Source organism: Eurosta solidaginis, chromosome 3 (assembly GCF_040869045.1).
Source record: "Eurosta solidaginis isolate ZX-2024a chromosome 3, ASM4086904v1, whole genome shotgun sequence".
NCBI classification, from domain to species: domain Eukaryota; kingdom Metazoa; phylum Arthropoda; class Insecta; order Diptera; family Tephritidae; genus Eurosta; species Eurosta solidaginis.
Window position 1 is genome coordinate 84786641 of NC_090321.1, and position 19656 is coordinate 84806296.

Consider the following 19656-nt stretch of genomic DNA (forward strand, 5'->3'; position numbering starts at 1 on the left):
CTCTCACCGGTTTTATCTTGTAATATTTGTATCATGTGTATAAATATGTTTTGAGTGAAGTGTCATTGGAAAGCAATACAATCAACACACAAGCACAATGGACTATGTATGTATTTGCACTTACGATCTGAGTGTCATTCTCTGTGCTATAGAGCATGAGCACTTACCAGTTTGAGCGGCATTACACAGCCAGCTTTGTGCCATCGAGTGTGCCACTGTGTTATAAATTAGTCGATAAGTGTGCGTGTGCGTGCCGCACATTACTGAGTGTTAACACAATAACACAGCACAGTGCTGTGTTACTCAGCCATACCATGTAGTATTTATTCCTTATTATATTCTACCTCTATATATACTCGCATGCTGTCAGTCAAAATTGTTGCCAATGTCCGTATTTCATGCCATCTAAACGCTGCTTAATTTTTTGATTGTACTGCTGCTGCTAACATCGTTTATTTTTTGTTTTTTAACAAAACTTTTTCTTTAACTTTTTAAAAAAAAAACTGGGCAGGATCTCCGTTCAGCAAGATCTAGCGAATTTTGCTTATGAGCAAATTTTCAGCTAATTGAAGATCAGGCTGGCAGGATCGTCATGTAATGTTAAAAGGCGAATCCTGCTTAGTTTATATCCAGGATTTTCCTCCAGCAAGCTCTTCAGCAGTTTTGCTAATTCTTGACCAAGCTGGCAGGATCGCCATGTAATGTGACAAATTGATAAAAGAGTGTTTAGACTTTGTAAGTCTGATCAGTAATCATTTTATTAAAGAAATTCATTACTATTTATACAGAAGTTCTTAACCTATGCATATATACATACTTACATTAATATTTACATACTAAAGGTGCATGACTCAATAGTGAGGAATGCTTTTCAGCAAATTATTGACCTAAATATTGTCAAGATGATTCCCGCTTGAGCAGTTTGGTATAACGCATAAATGCATTAGGTGACTTTGTGAAAGCGAATGAACTTATGGTAGTTATCTGGGTCAATGAACGAGCGTTTGTAATGTTAAGCGTGTTTGAAAGGGGGTGAATTCCACGCGATACTACAACCTATTGAATGGGGCGAAGCACTGTTAATACAACAACAACAGCATTAGAGAATGTTTATGTGGCACGTTAGATCACTAGTGTAATCTCGATTCGTGAAAAGTGTTAGAAAGCAACAATAGTACTCAAGTCAAGAATGATCAGAGAACTATTTCAAATTCAATTCACATAAGGATCACATTAAAGATCTTATGCATTTCGATTGCAGAATAGGAACAGCCTAAAATAAAAATTTATGAATTGGCCCGCATTGGTCCACTTAACAGTAAACAACTTTTCCTTAAAATGTATCTAAAGAAAAGCCATGTATATCAAATCTCAAGAAAGTCCCTCAATAAATAAAATTATGTGTAATAGGTCAGTCTTTCGTCAACTTCCCGCAAAAAAGAAATTTTGCTCTCGTGCTGCATTCATAATTTCTAACTTTTGAACAAGGTCACCTGGCGCTTTGCTAAATAGCCCTTTTTGTAAGTAATGCGACCCCTTTTGTTATTAACGGCCCGATTCTTAGCGTTACCGGTAAAATAGTACCCAGAACATTACGTAACCGAATATCGTTACCAGTTCTTTTATCCGCGATTCTGGCTGTCATCACCGAAAAACTCACCAATGTCTGTGGAGAAATTTGAAAGGTAGTTTTCTTCGCTTTACCATGGCGGAACGATACAAAGTGGCAGCATGCGACAGCTGAATATAAACTTTTTTTTATTTGATTTGATACATCAACTTCCGGCGCAGTACGATTTTGACATTTGTCCATCGAGTTTACAAAAACAAAGTACAAGGAATTTTTCTTTATGTTTGTAGGTTTGTCACCATGCTGCCACATTGTATTGTTCCGCCATGGCTTTACCGAAAATGTGTCACTCGTAGATACGATGTTAACGAATAAACGGGACGATGTGTATATACATATGTGCATACATGCATACGTTTTTACATAGCTATATTTATACTCAGTTGAGCAGAGCTCACAGAGTATATTAACTTTGATTGGATAACGGTTGGTTGTACAGGTATAAAGGAATCGAGATAGATATAGACTTCCATATATCAAAATCATCAGGATCGAAAAAAAATTTGATTGAGCCATGTCCGTCCGTCCGTTAACACGATAACTTGAGTAAATTTTGAGGTATCTTGATGAAATTTGGTATGTAGGTTCCTGAGCACTCATATCAGATCGCTATTTAAAATGAACAATCGGACTATAACCACGCCCACTTTTTCGATATCGAAAATTTCGAAAAACCGAAAAAGTGCGATAATTCATTACCAAAGACGAATAAAGCGATGAAACTTGGTAGGTGAGTTGAACTTATGACGCAGAATAGAAAATTAGTAAAATTTTGGACAATGGGCGTGGCACCGCCCACTTTTAAAAGCAGGTAATTTAAAACTTTTGCAAGCTGTAATTTGGCAGTCGTTGAAGATATCATGTTGAAATTTGGCAGGAACGTTACTCCTATTACTATATGTATGGTTAATAAAAATTAGCAAAATCGGAGAACGACCACGCCCACTTCAAAAAAAATTTTTTTTTAAGTAAAATTTTAACAAAAAATTTAATATCTTTACAGTATATAAGTAAATTATGTCAACATCCTGCATCCTGCAGGCATCCTGGTGCAACAAAATGCAAAAATAAAAGAAAATTTCAAAATGGGCGTGGCTCCTCCCTTTTTCATTTGATTTGTCTAGGACACTTTTAATGCCATAAGTGGAACAAAAATTTACCAATCCTTGTGAAATTTGGTAGGGGCTTAGATTCTGGGACGATAACTTATTTCTGTGAAAAAGAGCGAAATCGGTTGAAGCCACGCTCAGTTTTTATACACAGTCGACCGTCTGTCCTTCCGCTCGGCCGTTAACACGATAACTTCAGCAAAAATCGATATATCTTAACTAAGCTCAGTTCAAGTACTTATCTGAAATCACTTTGTATTGGTATAAAAAATGGCCGAAATCGGACTATCACCACGCCCACTTTTTCGATATAGAAAATTACGAAAAACGAAAAAAATGCCAGAATTCTATACCAAATACGAAAAAAGGGATGAAACATGGTATTTGGATTAGTTTATTGACGCAAAATATAACTTTAGAAAAAAACTTTGTAAATTGGGTGTGACACCTACCATATTAAGTAGAATGAAATGAAAAAGTTCTGCAGGGCGAAATAAAAAACCCTTGAAATATTGGCAGGAATACTGTTCGTGGTATTATATATATAAATAAATTAGCGGTATCCAACAGATGATGTTCTGGGTCACCCTGGTCCACATTTTGGTCGATATCTGGAAAACGCCTTCACATATACAACTACCACCACTCCCTTTTAAAAGCCTCATTAATACCTTTAATTTGATACCCATATCGTACAAACACATTATAGAGTCACCCCTGGTCCACCTTTATGGCGATATCTCGAAAAGGCGTCCACCTATAGAACTAAGCCCCACGCCCTTTTAAAATACTCATTAACACCTGTTTTTTGATACCCATATCGTACAAACATATTCTAGAGTCACCCCTGGTCCACCTTTATAGCTATATCTCGAGAAGGCGTCCACCTATAGAGCTAAGGCCCACTCCCTTTTAAAATACTCATTAATACCTTTCGTTTGATACCCATATTGTACAAACGCATTCTAGAGTCACCCTGGTCCACCTTTATGCCGATATCTCGAAAAGGCGACCACCTATACAACTACCACCACTCCCTTTTAATACCCTCATTAATACCTTTAATTTGATACCGATATCGTACAAACACATTCTAGATTCACCCCTGGTCCACCTTTATGGCGTTATCTCGAAAAGGCGTCCACCTATAGAACTAAGCCCCACGCCCTTTTGAAATACTCATTAACACCTTTCGTTTGATACCCATATTGTACAAACGCATTCTAGAGTCACCCTGGTCCACCTTTATGCCGATATCTCGTAAAGGCGTTCACCTATAGAACTAAGGCCCAATCCCTTTTATAATGCTCATTAACCCCTTTCATTTGATACCCATATCGTACAAACAAATTCTAGGGTCACCCCTGGTCCACCTTTATGGCGATATCTCGAAAAGGCGTCCACCTATAGAACTAAGCCCGACGCCCTTTTAAAATACCCATTAACACCTTTCGTTTGATACCCATATTGTACAAACGCATTCTAGAGTCACCCCTGGTCCACCTTTATGGCGATATCTCGAAACGGCGTGCACCTATGGAACTAAGGATCACTCCCTTTTAAAATACTCATTAACACCTTTCATTTGATACCCATATCGTACAAACAAATTCTAGGTCACCCATGGTCCACCTTTATGGCGATATATCGAAACGGCGTGCACCTATGGAACTAAGGATCACTCCCTTTTAAAATACTCATTAACACCTTTCATTTGATACCCATATCGTACAAACACATTCTAGAGTCACCCCTGGTCCACCTTTATGGCGATATCTCGAAAAGGCGTTCACCTATAGAACTAAGGCCCAATCCCTTTTAAAATGCTCATTAACCCCTTTCATTTGATACCCATATTGTACAAACAAATTTTAGGGTCACCCCTGGTCCACCTTTACGGCGATATCTCGAAAAGGTGTCCACCTATAGAACTAAGCCCGACGCCCTTTTAAAATACCCATTAACACCTTTCGTTTGATACCCATATTGTACAAACGCATTCTAGAGTCACCCCTGGTCCACCTTTATGGCGATATCTCGAAAAGGCGACCACCTATACAACTACCCCCACTCCCTTTTAAAACCTTCATTAAAACCTTTAATTTGATACCCATATCGTACAAACAGATTCTAGATTCAACCCTGAGCCACCTTTATGGCGATATCCCTAAATGGCGTCCACCTATAGAGCTATGGCCCACTCCCTCTTAAAATACTCTTTAATACCTTTCACTTGATACACATGTCATACAAACACATTCCAGGGTTACCCTCGGTTCATTTTCCTACATGGTTATTTTCCCTTATGTTGCCACCATAGCTCGCAACTGAGTATGTAATGTTCGGTTACACCCGAACTTAACCTTCCTTACTTGTTGTAATATATACTGTGAAAGTACATGGAAACAAATATGTATAGCAAGAGGCAACACTTTTTTACTATTATGTTTACTTAAGCATATATAACACTACTTTATTCCAAGCTAAAAAAACTGACGAAACTTTATCGGAACTTCAAAACACAAAAACAATTTCTATTATGAAAAAGCGAGACCACTATTCCCCCATAATTAGTGAGTTTGGCATGTTTTTGTTTATGTTTTACATTTTATTTTTACATTAACATTTTTAACAATAAAAACAATGCAAATAACGCGCGAAAATTATTTCGGTTTCTAATGGTTCACTTTTTTCACAAGAAAGTTGATTTTAATTGTGTTTTTATGCACAAAATTCTCAAACTAAAAACAAAAATTCCATTTGTCAGAAAAAAAAAATAAAGAAAAAACGGCCGAATGTCAAAAAAACCTATCGAAAAACAAACTGGCTCGTTCGTTTTTAATGAACTAGGTTGTATTTTTCTTATATTTCGTTAGTTTTTTGAAATATAGTTTACACCAGTACTGAAGCCGTATTAGGAGGGAGTGCGACAAAAAATTGAAGATAAAATCCACGAAAATAAAGTAGTGTCATACAGGTATTATTTGCGCTCACAATTCTTTATTTTTCAGTATTGCCTTTTTCTAAACAACAGCTTTTGTGTGGTTACATCGATTTTACCACCTATTTTAGTGGGTAAACAATTATCCGGCTACTTTCGTGGGCAGAATACCAAAAGGGTACAAAAGTTACCACATGAAGAAAGTTGCCGTGGTGAAGAAAGTTGTTACCACATTAGAATCAGGCTGTAAGTGGAGAATATTTTGTGAAAGGAACACACAAACGCGCAGGGGTGGCTCTAACACGAGTCCATCCATTTAAAAAAAAACAGCTTTTTCTATCAATTTCCGTTGTGATGAGAAAATTGTATTAGACTTATGGTGTTGAGCGGCCGCCGTGGTGTGATGGTAGCGTGCTCCGCCTACCACACCGAAAATAATGGTTCACGCCCCGGGAAAAGCAACATCAAAAAGTTTTTCCAACTAGAAGAAATTTTTTCTAAACGAGGTCGCCCCTCGGCAGTGTTTGGCAAGCACTCCGAGTGTATTTCTGCATGAAAAGCTCTCAGTGAAAACTCATCTCCCTTGCAGATACCGTTCGGAGTCGGCATAAAACAAGCAAGTCCCGTGCCGCCAATTTGTAAGAAAAATTAAAAAGGAGCCCGACACAAATTGGAAGAGAAGCTCGGCCTAAAATTTCTTCGGAGGTTATCGCGCCTTAAATTATTAATTAATGGTGTTGAGCGTATTACGGAAGAATTAAGTAAAAACGTGATAAGAGCAAGCCCACAAACCACTCCCAGTTTACAAAAGTGATAATATCCTAGTACAATTGTTTTAAAAACGGCAAAAACTAATTTTTACTCACAATCTCCGTTATGCCTTGTGATGCAAATGATTCCTTTGAGCCAACATTCTTAACTTTTCATTTTGGTACTTGCACATTCTTTATCATCTATTTATTTTTACCTTTTGTAGCATTGTCAAGGTGACCTGAAATTTGTGTAAGCTTTAATGTTTCTAGCTCAAAGAGTAGTTAGTTAAAAGTCAATCGCAAGTTTCCACGGTGCTAAATGGATTGTTTAATTCCTCTAAATATCTCGATCCCTGCCCACTCTAGAAAACTCTTTATCCTAAATATTACAACGTAATGAAGCCCGAAGCTAATTTCACTGGGTTAAGGAACTAAAACTCGAAAGCAAAATTTTCAAGTCAATTTTTGTTCCAAATATCAAGCCTCCAGCTCTCCGGAAAGTAGCTCAAAAATGGGTTGCGAGATTATCCAATATTGTATGGACATTGGCAGAAAACATCAGACGAAACTAATATATAGAAGTAAAAATATGTGCAATACATCGTATGGCGAATGAGAGGCGAGTTTGAGCACTTAGCGGCTAAAACAGCTCAAATGATATCTGAATATATTCTTAGGTTAGGTTAGGTTGAACTGGCTGGTCCGTGAGGACCTCTCGTAGACTGAATGAGTCCATAATGTAACCATAAGTTTGCTCAACGACTAAACTTAAGAAAATTACCAGAAACCAGCACCTATGTTATTATATATCTTCTTCCTAGTGACAAGTACTAGAAGCTTTATAGGAGCTCTGCCACTTTCTGCTTCTAGATCTGATAGCTGTGCCATCCCTAATAGCTGGAGTCTTAATCGTCAGTAACTCATACTTAGCATAGACTTGACTTGACTGAACTGTCACTTACAGTTGTGTTTGGAACGCAGAAGCTTAGAGGGACCCAGTATAGATGTATATTTCTCCGCATTTCGCATAATTCTTGGCTTTTTTAGCCCCTATCAGGACCCCTCGCAATCTAACTTGCCAACAAACACCATTGGAAAGATGCTAGCTAAACAAATAGACGACGCGACGTTCAGCGCGGTGAATGGCGATGCCCCCGGGTTCTTGTTGTTGTTGTTGTAGCAGTGCTTCGCCCCATCCAATAGGTGCGAACCATCACAAATTGTCATCGATATCCTCTAACGGGAGTCCAAGGAAACTTGCCGTTTCAACATGGGTGGACCATAATGAGAGGGGTGTTAGAGGCGTTGGTTCCACAATACAATTGAAGAGATGGTTGGTGTCATGTGGGAACACGTTACAAGCAGGACATATGTTTTGTATGTCGGGGTTGATTCTGGATACGTAAGAGTTCAACCTGTTACAGTATCCAGATCGAAGTTGAGCTAGAGTGACACGCGTTTCCCTAGGGAGTGTGCGTTCCTCTTCTGCAAGTTTGGGGTATTGTCCTTTGAGTACAGGATTCACCGGGCAATTCCTGGCATAGAGGTCCGACGCCTGTTTGTGGAGTTTACTGAGGACCTGCTTGTGTTTTTTGGCTTCATACGGCTGTTGTCTCAGGTGCGTTATTTCCTCATAATGCTTACGGATATGACTCCTCAAGCCCCTGGGCGGTGTTGGCTCACCAATCAGATGTCTGTTAGGTTGCCCAGATTTCTAGGTATTCAAAAGGAACTGTTTCGTTAGTATTTCATGTCTCTCCCTGATGGGGAGTATTCTCGCCTCATTATGTAGATGGTGTTCTGGGGACATGAGAAGACAACCCGTGGCGGTTCTGAGGGCAGTATTTTGGCAGGCCTGTAGCTTCTTCCAGAGGGTAGTCTTTAGGCTTGCTGACCATATAGGGGACGCGTAGCATGCAATCGGCTGGCCAATTGCTTTTTAAGTGGTAATGAGCGTTTCTTTATCTTAATCCCAAGTACTGTCAGCAAGAGATTTTGAGGATTTTATTACGGCTCTGGATTTTCGGTACAATTGCGGCTGCATGCTCACCAAAATGTAGATCCTGATCAAACCTCACACCCAAGATTTTGGGGTGTGTGACAGTCGGTAGCGTAGTGCCATTGACGTGGATGTTCAAAATGGTCGCCATTTGGGACGTCCATGTTGCAAATAAGGTCGCGGAGGATTTAGTCGGTGATAATGCCAGGTTTCGCGGGGCGAAAAAACTGGAGAGATCAGGGAATTAGCCGTTTATTCTGTTGCAGAGCTCAACGATCTGTGTGCCTGGGCAGTCATTATTGTGCAGTTATCGGCGTAGGAAACGATTGTAACTCCTTCTGGTGGCGAAGGTAGCTTTGATATGTAGAAGTTAAACAAAAGTGGGGATAGGACACCACCCCGTGGCACCCCTTGTTTAATTCTTCTTGGTTTTGATGTTGCGTTTCTAAATTGTACCGATGCCTGCCGACCACCGAGATAATTTGCGGTCCACCTTTTAAGACTTGAGGGAAGGGTAGACACTTCCCGGTCTTGCAGTAACGTGGCATGGTTGACCGTATCAAAAGCTTTTGATAGGTCTAGCGCAACGAGTACCGTTCTATGGTGGGGGTTTTGATTTAAGCCGCAATTTATCTGGGTGCTAATAGCATTTAGCGCTGTGGTTGTGCTATGAAGTTTTGTTGCAAATTTGCTTTCAAATAGGGGAGCAAAATGGCGTCAAGCGACTTGCCTACTGGCAATAGGAGAGATATCGGGCGATATGAGTCTCCTATGTTAGCTGGTTTCCCAGGCTTTAGTAGCGTGACCACCTTAGCCATTTTCCATTTTTCGGGAATGACAAAGGTGGAAAGAGACATGTGCTAAATATTTGAAACCCTCTTGGTTTAACACGACCGATGGCATCCTCAACCTCTTTGGCGGTGATGGTAATTGGCGACGTGCTGAATTTATGTTTATGTGCGCGTCTGGTGGCCCTCCGTCTAGCTTTGTCAACCGTATAATGTATTATATATTGTCGGCAAAAAGCGCTCGCGCATTTTTTCGCATCGGACAGCACTTTATCGCCAAAGGCGATGGAAATTTTGTCATTGTGCTTGGACGGATTCCATAGGGACTTTACGGTGGACCAAAGCTTACCCACACCGGCAGAGAGGTTACAACTACTTAGATGCTCCTCCGATTTCGCCCGCTTGTGTTCATCCACAAGCAATCTGATGCGTTGGTTTATATCCCTTATTTCGGGGTCGCCGGGATCGAGCTGTCTTATAAAGTCACGTTCTCTCGCTAGATTTGCGGCCTCCGCCGGAAAATGCTGCCGAATTTCGGGAATTCTTCCGGCGGGAATAAAGCGAGCCAAGGCGGATTGAATGACCTAGCGGAAAGTACGCTCCCCTTGGCGAGCATCAGTCGGGATAGGGAGGGCAGCAAAGCGGCTGGCTGTAAAGGATTTGTATTCATCCCACTTTCCTTTTTTAAACTTTATGAATGTTACCATCGGCTGCCATATGACGCAGTTTACGAGTCCTGCGCTCACGATTGATATATCTGGTGAACTGTGACAGCTTCCTACTATACGAGTGGGGTTGTTTCCGTTATAGTGTAGAACGCTGTTTCTTCTATTTGATCCGCCAACATCTCACCCCTGCTGTCAGCCTGCAAGTTTGAATGCCATAGATCGTGACGGGCGTTGAAATCGCCTAAGATAATGCGATTATCGCCAGTGAGTAAGGTGGTATCTACTGCGGCAAAAGGTGGCAGGAGGGATTTAGATGTTGATGATTTCTAGATTAACATCACCTGACCGGACAGTTAAGCCGTGACTTTCTAAGACACTGTTGTGTTGATGTCGGGATCAAATATATGATATTGCACTGAGTGGTGCATCATAAACGCGAGATCCCCTCCATTTCCGCTCTCGCGATCTTTTCTGTGGACATTATACCCAAAACAGGTCCGCAGAGCAGATCTTGCTGTGAGTTTAGTCTCTTGAATCGCAGCAATGCGGATGTTGTGCCGCTTCATGAAATCGACTATCTCCGTGATCTTCCCAGTTAATTTATTACAGTTTAACTGCAGAATTCTGAAGTGCAGCGGGGGAGCGTCGTCACTCTAGGAGTAAGTGACGGGTGACTACGCTTGAGTTGTGAAAGGGTATGACGCAATTGCTGTTGTGGCCCTGGGACTGGACGTCCCTGGGTAAGCATTGGGGTGCCCGGTGTATTTGGGTTTGCGGCCTGGCAACATGGCGCAATGAAGCCCGTCGGGGGGTTGCCGTCGCGGAGACCAGAACATCTAGGAAAGTGGCCCCGTCCAAGGCAAGAGCAGCATTGGACGGACATCGCAAACATATAAATTCTTTGCTGGCAAACGGTGCAAAAGGTGGTAGGGACTAAGAGTATGTTTCCCTGATCTACGCGATTGTTGCCGGAAAAGAAGGGGGAAGGAGACGGGGACGGGGGCTGATGCTCGGCATTGCTACCGGCTCTAGTACAGAGATTGTAGTTATGAGTGGGAGCCGGCGTATGAGCTGGTGGCGCAGTAGGGAGCGAGCAACAGCGGGTACTTGTTGTGGCTTGCTGAGCAGCAGAGCTGATGGACGGTAGTGGGGGCGCTAAGGTGTAGACTACGGGATGCCCTTGGGCGTGAACAGCAAGGAGCCACAAAAGATTTATAGAAGTTACGGGAACGTCGGGTTTTGGGATCTAGCCCAGAACAACATGTCCGATGTAACCATCCCTTGCACGTGACACACTGACAAGAGTATGACCGTCCTAAAAAGATTCTTTTCCGAGAAACGCAGGACCGGGGTCAGGAGTCGGACCCGGATTGGGTTCGATACCTTCCCGGAGCAGGAGAGAATGGCAGTCCCGCTGCAACGAGCTGCTGGGAGGATGACAATTTGTGGGAGGGACACAACAAATTAAATGGGGTTACACTGAAATGACAGTCCGTGGTCGGGAAAAATCCCGTCGCTCCGGTACATAGAACCGACTGCCTTGGGAAGCGCTGCCCCCGGGTCGGAGGTCACAGCTCGCCAGATATTTTATCCGTCAGCGGAAGACCTTCTCTATTAAATATGACGGTGCAGAATGATAAAATATCAGTCGCCTTTGGCGATAGCGCTGTAAGATTGGAAGCAATGTACAAGTACCTTTTGCCGACAGTATGTAATGTATTCCTCGGTTTACATGGCCATACGGCGAGCTAATAGACGTGCACATAAAAATGATATGAAAGACATTTAAAACATCGAGAACCGACATCGACTGTTAAGGATGTGGGCGCTGTTTAGAACGAAATACTTAATCCTCTTTTGTTTAATTTCCAGATATCGAAGCTCCTTTCAACACCAGGAGTCAAATTTGTTTTCTATGCGAATGCTTGCACACTAACACCAACGGCTACGAACCCTTCCATAGATGAGCTCTAAAATTAATATTTATATAGTTTTTAAGTTTTTTCACCTAACGGTATTTGCCATTTCCACGAACTAAGTCCACAGTATGGTCACCAGACCTAGAGATAAATACTGAAGGAAGCTGCGGGACGGGCAAAACACTGCACTCTGAACTAACACGTGATGTCTCCTTATGACACCGGAAAATAATTCCGTATACCGCCTTTAAATACTTTTCTGTTCTTAGGTTATTGAATAGCGAAGCTGTTATATTTAAAGATTCGTGAATATTGTAACGAATTTGCTGCAAATCCTCTTATTTGCCCTTTTGCTAGGTTCGTATCGCTAAACTGTTGAATAAATAACTCCAATATTGAATAATGGAAAAATGGCCTTTATTAAAATACTTCACAATAACACTCAAACTGTGCAACGAATAGCTTAATAACCAAACTGATAGCTCAAATGAAACTCCACTATTCAAAATAATACTGCTATTGCTCGCTAGATATCGTCTTAGTCGTAACAGCTTGACAACTCAAATCAAACTGAATTACAGCGCCTCTGCATCTGTCGCCTTTTATACTCTTTGGTTTCCTCGTTCGCATTTGCTAGAATCTACTAGCATTGTCCATGAGCTCTCAAACTTGTCAGCTATAACTAAAATTGCACAATTTTATACATCTTCTAGGCGCTTCCAGAATCTACTAGTCCAGTAGCTCTCAAACTTCTAAGCTGTAACTACAATTGCACAATTTTATAATTTTTCTTATTGCATACTTATAGGAGTATCTCAGATATATGCATGTGTTAGTGCATTGACTCTCCGCTGCTCGTATACGTACATGGTACATATATGTAGACGCAGTTATTGTTTCGTTTATGTAGATACATAATGATTGAATTATTGATGTGCATTCACGTCACTGCTTAGCATCGGCTTAGAGATGGCAGCACTCCTTAGTTTTGCTAATATTCGTGACACTGCCCTCCACCTAAGTCTGATCGTACCGATTAGACAAATCTCTCGATTTAACCGCTGCTAGCCTCTCCAAATGAACCACTTTCATTTTGTTTCGTGGTTTTCCAATGGTTTGTATGCGGTACACTACATCGTTGATTCGTTTTACAACTTTGTATGGGCCTTCCCAGTTACACTGCAATTTCGGGGACAAACCTTTTTTTCGTTGTGGGATGTATAGCAGCACCAAATCTCCTTCCTGAAACCCTTCCGAATTAATTGCTTTATCGTACCTCGCTTTCATCTTGTCACTCGTAATCTTTGCTCGTTGCCTTACTAGATCGTGTATCTCTCTCAGCTCTTCTTCCAAGACACCAGTGGATTTCTTGACATTCCTCTCCGCATCGGCATCTATTCCATACTTCAAATCAGCTGGCAGTCGAAGATCATTGCCAAAAATTACCTTTGCGGGAGTTTGGCCCGTTGTGTCATGTACTGCCGATCGGTAGGCCATCAAGAATAATGATATGTGTGTATCCCAGTCCTTATGGTACTTGTCTACTACTTTCCTTAAATGCTCCTCCAATGTTCTATTGAAGCGTTCCACCATACCATCGGACTGAGGATGCAATGCAGTTGTCCGTGTTTTTCGAATGCCCAACTTTTTGCACATTTCTTGGAACACAGCTGATTCAAAATTCCTGCCTTGATCAGAATGTAACTCCATTGGTACACCATACCTTGCAACCCATTCGTTTTTAACCACTTCTGCTACTGTTTCTGCTTTTTGGTTTGGGATTGGGTATACCTCTGGCTATTTACTTAAATAATCCATAACCACCAGTACGTATTTGTTTCCGCGGTTGCTAGTAGGAAATGGACCTGCGACATCCATGGCGATCCTTTCAAATGGCGCACCTGAAATATACTGCTTCATCTGGCCATGACTTCGGGTTTTGGGCCCTTTCGCTCTGCTGCATACCTCGCAGTTGGCAATCCACTCGGTGACCGACTGACGGCAACCAACCCAATAGAATCTCTGCTTAATTTTCTCGAGTGTCTTCGTTATTCCAAGATGACCTCCACTTGGACCATTGTGCAGCTCGCAGAGCGCGTCAGGAATCCTCTTCCTGGGAACAACTATCAGTTTCTTCTTGCATTGACCATCCTCACTCTCCCATACTCGATGCAAGCAACCGGATATCAATTCTAAACTATTACACTGTGCCCAATATGACTTCGCAATGGGACTCTCTGCTGACATTTCCTCTCTGCTTGGTCTTTCGTTTCGTTCGAGCCCTTGCATAACATGTGACAGATCTATATCTTCTAGCTGACACTTTCTTAGTTGTTCCTGGTCCCATTCATCCGTACACGTTATAGTCATTAGCCGGACATCTATAATGTCTTCTTTAGCCTCGGCCTTTGAGCAGTGCTTGCATTCCAGACTACATGGTCTTCGTGACATTGCATCAGCATTTCCATGGGTACTACCTTTTCGATGCTCAATGGAAAAGTCATAGCTTTGTAGTCGCTCGATCCACCGTGCCAATTGTCCTTCCGGATTACGGAACTGCAGAAGCAATAGTTCCTCTCTGGTTTTCCAATTGAACGGCTGTAATATGCAACTACCTTCTCTTGTCCATCGACCAATTGTGATAAAACGCCTCCTATAGCATATCCGCTCGCATCTGTATCTAGAATAAACGTTGCTCCTGGAATCGGGTATGCCAACATTGGGGCAGTGCACAACCGCTCTTTCAATGTTTGGAAAGCTACTTCTTGCTCCTTCTTCCATTCAAAAGCTTTATTTTTTCTTGTTAGCTCGTGGAGACTATGGGCTATGCTGGCAAAATTTGGTACAAATCGGCGGTAATATGTGCACAGCCCAAGGAAACTTCTCAATTCATGCAGATTCTGTGGTCTTGGCCAATCCTTTACTGCCTCTATCTTTTCATTCGCTGTACAGACACCTTCTGTCGTTACCTTGTGGCCCAAATAATTTACTTAAACAGCGTACACTTTTTGGGACTTAACTTTAGACCAGCGCCAGCTATTCTCTGTAAAACTTCCTCCAAGTTCTTAAGATGTTCATCAAAACTCTTGCCCAATACGATGATGTCGTCCAGGTACACCAAGCATGTTTTCCAATGTAGTCCTTTCAGTACCTGGTCCATGAGTCCCTCAAAAGTAGCTGGTGCATTACAAAGTCCAAAAGGCATCACTGTAAATTGCCAAAGACCATCACCGCCACTGAAGGCTGTTTTCTCTTTATCTTCCTCCTTCACCTCAACTTGCCAGTAGCCGCTTTTCAAGTCCAGCGTGGAAAACCATTTCGTACCAGATAGCGAGTCCAGAGTGTCGTCAATTCTTGGCAACGGGTAGCTATCCTTTTTCGTAACGTCATTCAACTTCCGGTAGTCCACGCAAAACCTCATTTTTCCATCCTTCTTCTTTACAAGTACTACCGATGAGCTCCATGGACTAGCTGATGGTTCGATGACGCCGCTGTCATTCATTTCTTGTATGATTTGACTCACAACTTCCCGCTTCGCCAGTGGAACACTACGTGGAGCTTGACGGATCGGCCTCGCATCTCCAGTGTCAATTTGATGTTTCACAACATTGGTGCGGCCTGGTTTGGAACCATCCTGGTCAAATATGTTCGCGTATTTTATGAGCAGTTGTTTTGCCTTACTCTGATAGGCTTCCTCTAGCCCATGCGTCCATGCCGTGATATCATTTGAGAGATCAGTATTACAAATGAAACGCGGTCCTGGAGCTGTTCACAGTTAATAACTACTTCGGCCTCTTGGCATCTTCCCAAAATAGCTCCTTTGGGCAAATTGAATGGTGACTTGAACTCATTGAGTACTCTTACCGGAATACGTCCATCTTGTTTTGTCATAGCCAGGGTTTTTCCTACAAGTATGTTCAGTGCTAGGTAGTGTAGGTCCCGTCCGGCCAATTTGTAGGGAAAAATCAAGAGGAGCACGACGCAAATTGGAAGAGAAGCTCGGCCTTAGATCTCTTCGGAGGTTATCGCGCCTTACATTTTTTTTTTTATGTTCAGTGCTGATTTATTTGCTGCTTCGACAACCCACAATTTGTTTGTCCCACAATCTCCATCAACCTTTGCCCAGGTGACTGCTTCTGATTTTGGTGGTGTTTGCTGACTCTCTTCCACCAGCACTCGTTTACTGCTGTAGCCTCTCTCGTAGCTGAAATTAAGTGGCACATCCATGTTCTTATATCGCATCGTCTTGCTTTGCATATCGATTTTGATGCCTTGGTTGATTAAGAAGTCCACTCCAATTATGATTTCATCAACAATACCTGCCACTATAAAATTGTGTAGTACCGTGACGTTCCCAATTGCTACTTCACATTCTACTTCTCCAATTACCTGGGTGTCTTCTCCAGTGTCTGTACGCAATATTGCTCCATGCAATGGTCTTATCTTCTTGTTGACTAAATCCGATCGAATGATGGGATGAGATGCACCCGTATCTACAGTCAGTAAACGTTCCTTTCCATCCACATGTCCTCCGACAGTAAGATTGCTCGACCTTCTTCCAATTTGTGAGATAGAGATTATGGGGCATTCAATTGAGGGAGTCAGCTGTCGCCCCTTGCTGCTGACTCGCTTTAGTTTAACGATTGATTTGTCTTGGAGATTTGCTCATCTCCTTCTGCTCCGCGTTTACGACCACCCACATTGTTGGAACTGTTAGGGTTGGTGTTGCAATAACGCGCAATATGCCCTAGCTTTCCACACTTAAAGCATTTGACTGCATCATTATTCTTCTGCTGCGTACCCTTCAATGCTTCCAAAATTGCGTCTACCCAGTCTGGCTTTTCCACTTCCACGCGATGAGCTTTGTACGCTGGCTTACTCAAAAGTGAGGATGTTTCCTGAGTCAGTGCATGCGATACCGTTTCAGCAAACGTTAGTTTTGGATTCGCATAAGTAGCCCGCTTCGTTTCCACATCTCGTATGCCATTTATGAAGTTCTGGATTTTTACCCTTTCAGTGTATTCCACGGGTGCGTCCGCATTTGCAAGATGGGCCAATATTTCAATATCTGAAGCAAACTCCTGCAATGTTTCATTTGCTTTTTGGTAGCGGTTTTGCAACTCAATTTGGAATATCTGTTTCCTATGCTCGCTTCCGTAACGTCTCTCTAAAGCGCTCATCAATGTTTCGTAGTGGTTCCGCTCGTACTCTGGGATGGTCTGTAAGATTTCCGCGGCAGGCCCTTTCAAAGCCACGAACAGAGCTGCAACTCTATCTTCAGCATTCCATTGGTTCACTGCTGCGGTCTTCTCAAACTGTAGCTTAAAGACCTGAAAAGGAACAGAACCGTCAAAGGATAGTGTCTTTACCTTTGGATTACTCGCTGAAACAGCTGGGCGATTTAGTTGTAACTGCTCCATACGACCTTTTAAATCATCTACTTCTTCCTGAAATTGAGCCATTTTTGCATCCTGCGCTTCCAGTTTTGATGAAACCTGTTCCAAAATTTCTGCCGACATTTCAGATATACGTGCCTCTTGCGCTTCCAATTGAGATGCCATATATGTCTTTTGGTCTTCCAGTTGAGATGACACTTGCGACGTCATTTCTGAAATACGTGCCTCCTGTGATTCCAGTTGGGATGCCATATATGTCTTCTGCTCTTCCAGTTGGGATGCCATATATGTCTTCTGTTCTTCGATCTGTGTTTCCATCTTGGATGTTATCTGTGTCGACATTTCTGAAATGCGTGCCTCCTGTGATTCCAATTGTGATGACATGTTGGTAGATATTTGTGATGACATTTCGGACATTTGTGCCGATATTGCAGCCAATATCATGTTCAAGTCTGTGTTCGCCATTGTCTTCGGTGTTTCTTCCATTTTTGTTATTTCCCCGCCATCAAGATGAAAGTCATACTCTTCCACATCAATTCCTTCTGCTTCCATTGCCTCTCGTAGCCGTGCCTGAAGTTCAAGTTTAACGCCGCTTGTATTCAATCCACGGCTCTCCAACTCCTTCTTTAGTTGCTGGATCTTCAATTCACTGAACTTTGCCATGTCCTTGTTGTCCTCTGGAATTTATTCAACAATCCCACTTCTGACACCAATTGTAACGAATTTGCTGCAAATCCTCTTATTTGCCCTTTTGCTAGGTTCGTATCGCTAAACTGTTGAATAAATAACTCCAATATTGAATAATTAAAAATGGCCTTTATTAAAATACTTCACAATAACACTCAAACTGTGCAACGAATAGCTTAATAACCAAACTGATAGCTCAAATGAAACTCCACTATTCAAAATAATACTGCTATTGCTCGCTAGATATCGTCTTAGTGGTAACAGCTTGACAATTCAAATCAAACTGAATTACAGCGCCTCTACATCTGTCGGCTTTTATACTCTTTGGTTTCCTCGTTCGCATTTTCTAGAATCTACTAGCATTGTCCATGAGCTCTCAAACTTCTCAGCTATAACTAAAATTGCACAATTTTATACATCTTCTAGGCGCTTCCAGAATCTACTAGTCCAGTAGCTCTCAAACTTCTCAGCTGTAACTACAATTGCACAATTTTATAGTTTTTCTCATTGCATACTTATAGGAGTATCTCAGATATATGCATGTGTTAGTGCATTGACTCTCCGCTGCTCGTATACGTACATGGTACATATATGTAGACGCAGTTATTGTTTCGTTTATGTAGATACATAATGATTGAATTATTGATGTGCATTCACGTCACTGCTTAGCATCGGGTTAGAGACGGCAGCACTCCTTAGTTTTGCTAATATTCGTGACAATATAGCAATGGCGAATGTCCTTAAATGTTAGTGGATTCTATTGGGTGACCAAACATATAATTAATTGGTGCGGTCTCGCCTTACAGGCAAATAGGGTGACATCCCCGTTATCACTAGGAAAGGCTTCCGCATTAAAGATCCCAGGTCTTTAATCCATAAAACTTTGAAACGACAATACAATATTTCGTTGAGACTCCCGATTCATATATGGCCCTCAAAGAATTTAAAAGAGTTTTCAACGAGCTCCACAGAAACTTTAACCAGTTTTAATGTTTATAGGTAAACGCTCTGAAGATTTGGCGCAAATATTGGCAGAGGAGAAGCAACGATCAGACACAATTGCTGAGGGTCTCGAAGAAGAAAGTAAAAAATCTTTGCGCATGGAGGAAGAGTTAGAAAAACAGTCAGCTTCTTTCGAGAGTGAACGAAAGGCACTAAAGTTAAATCTGGCTAAAGAAGAGGCGCGGTAATAAATTTAATTCAAAGATTTAGGATTTCAAATTATTAAATTTGTTTGCAGTGTGAAGGAATTGGAACAAGAAATGACTCTATTACGCGCTGAGAATGAGGCTTTAAAGAAGCAACAACAGCTTTTACAACAAAGTGTTGCTGCTGGTGTTGGTGGAACACTTGTCAGTGGTGCCAAAACTCGAACACTTAGTGGTAAGTTTAAATGTAAATACATATTAGTCATAAACTATTTATTAACGTAACTTTTTAATTGGGGAATAATTTTTATTTCAAGCGGAATTATTTTGCTAAGCTCCACTATTATTCGAAAAAAATGTAATAGTAATAATAAAAAAAATTCTACTTCTCATTCAAATTTATGAAGGTGACTTGACTTATTATAATTATGTTTCTTATTTACTTTTCGAAAAAGGCATTATTTTGATTAACAATATTTAAGGTAATATTTTATTCACAACTTTTATTTTTACTACCATTTAGTGCTTGAGCTAGTAGTTGGTTTTAGCTCAGTTTATATTTAGCTTTTACCTTAAAATTTGCATAAAATCGGCTTACAAGTTCTTCATATCACTTACA

At 41.4% G+C, this 19656-nt stretch overlaps 1 protein-coding gene across 2 annotated transcripts in view; it reads left to right on the top strand.

The window, feature by feature from the left end:
- Naus (Nausicaa) overlaps positions 1-19656 on the top strand; it is an 83569-nt gene that overhangs the window by 48993 nt on the left and 14920 nt on the right. For both annotated transcript variants that reach the window (XR_010950790.1, XM_067772610.1), the window contains exons 2-3: positions 18889-19075; positions 19130-19272. Coding sequence is in view for 1 of the 2 variants with exons in the window: in XM_067772610.1 (XP_067628711.1) it covers positions 18889-19075; positions 19130-19272 (330 nt within the window). In the remaining variant the exon portion in view is untranslated. The remainder of the gene's footprint in view (positions 1-18888; positions 19076-19129; positions 19273-19656) is intronic.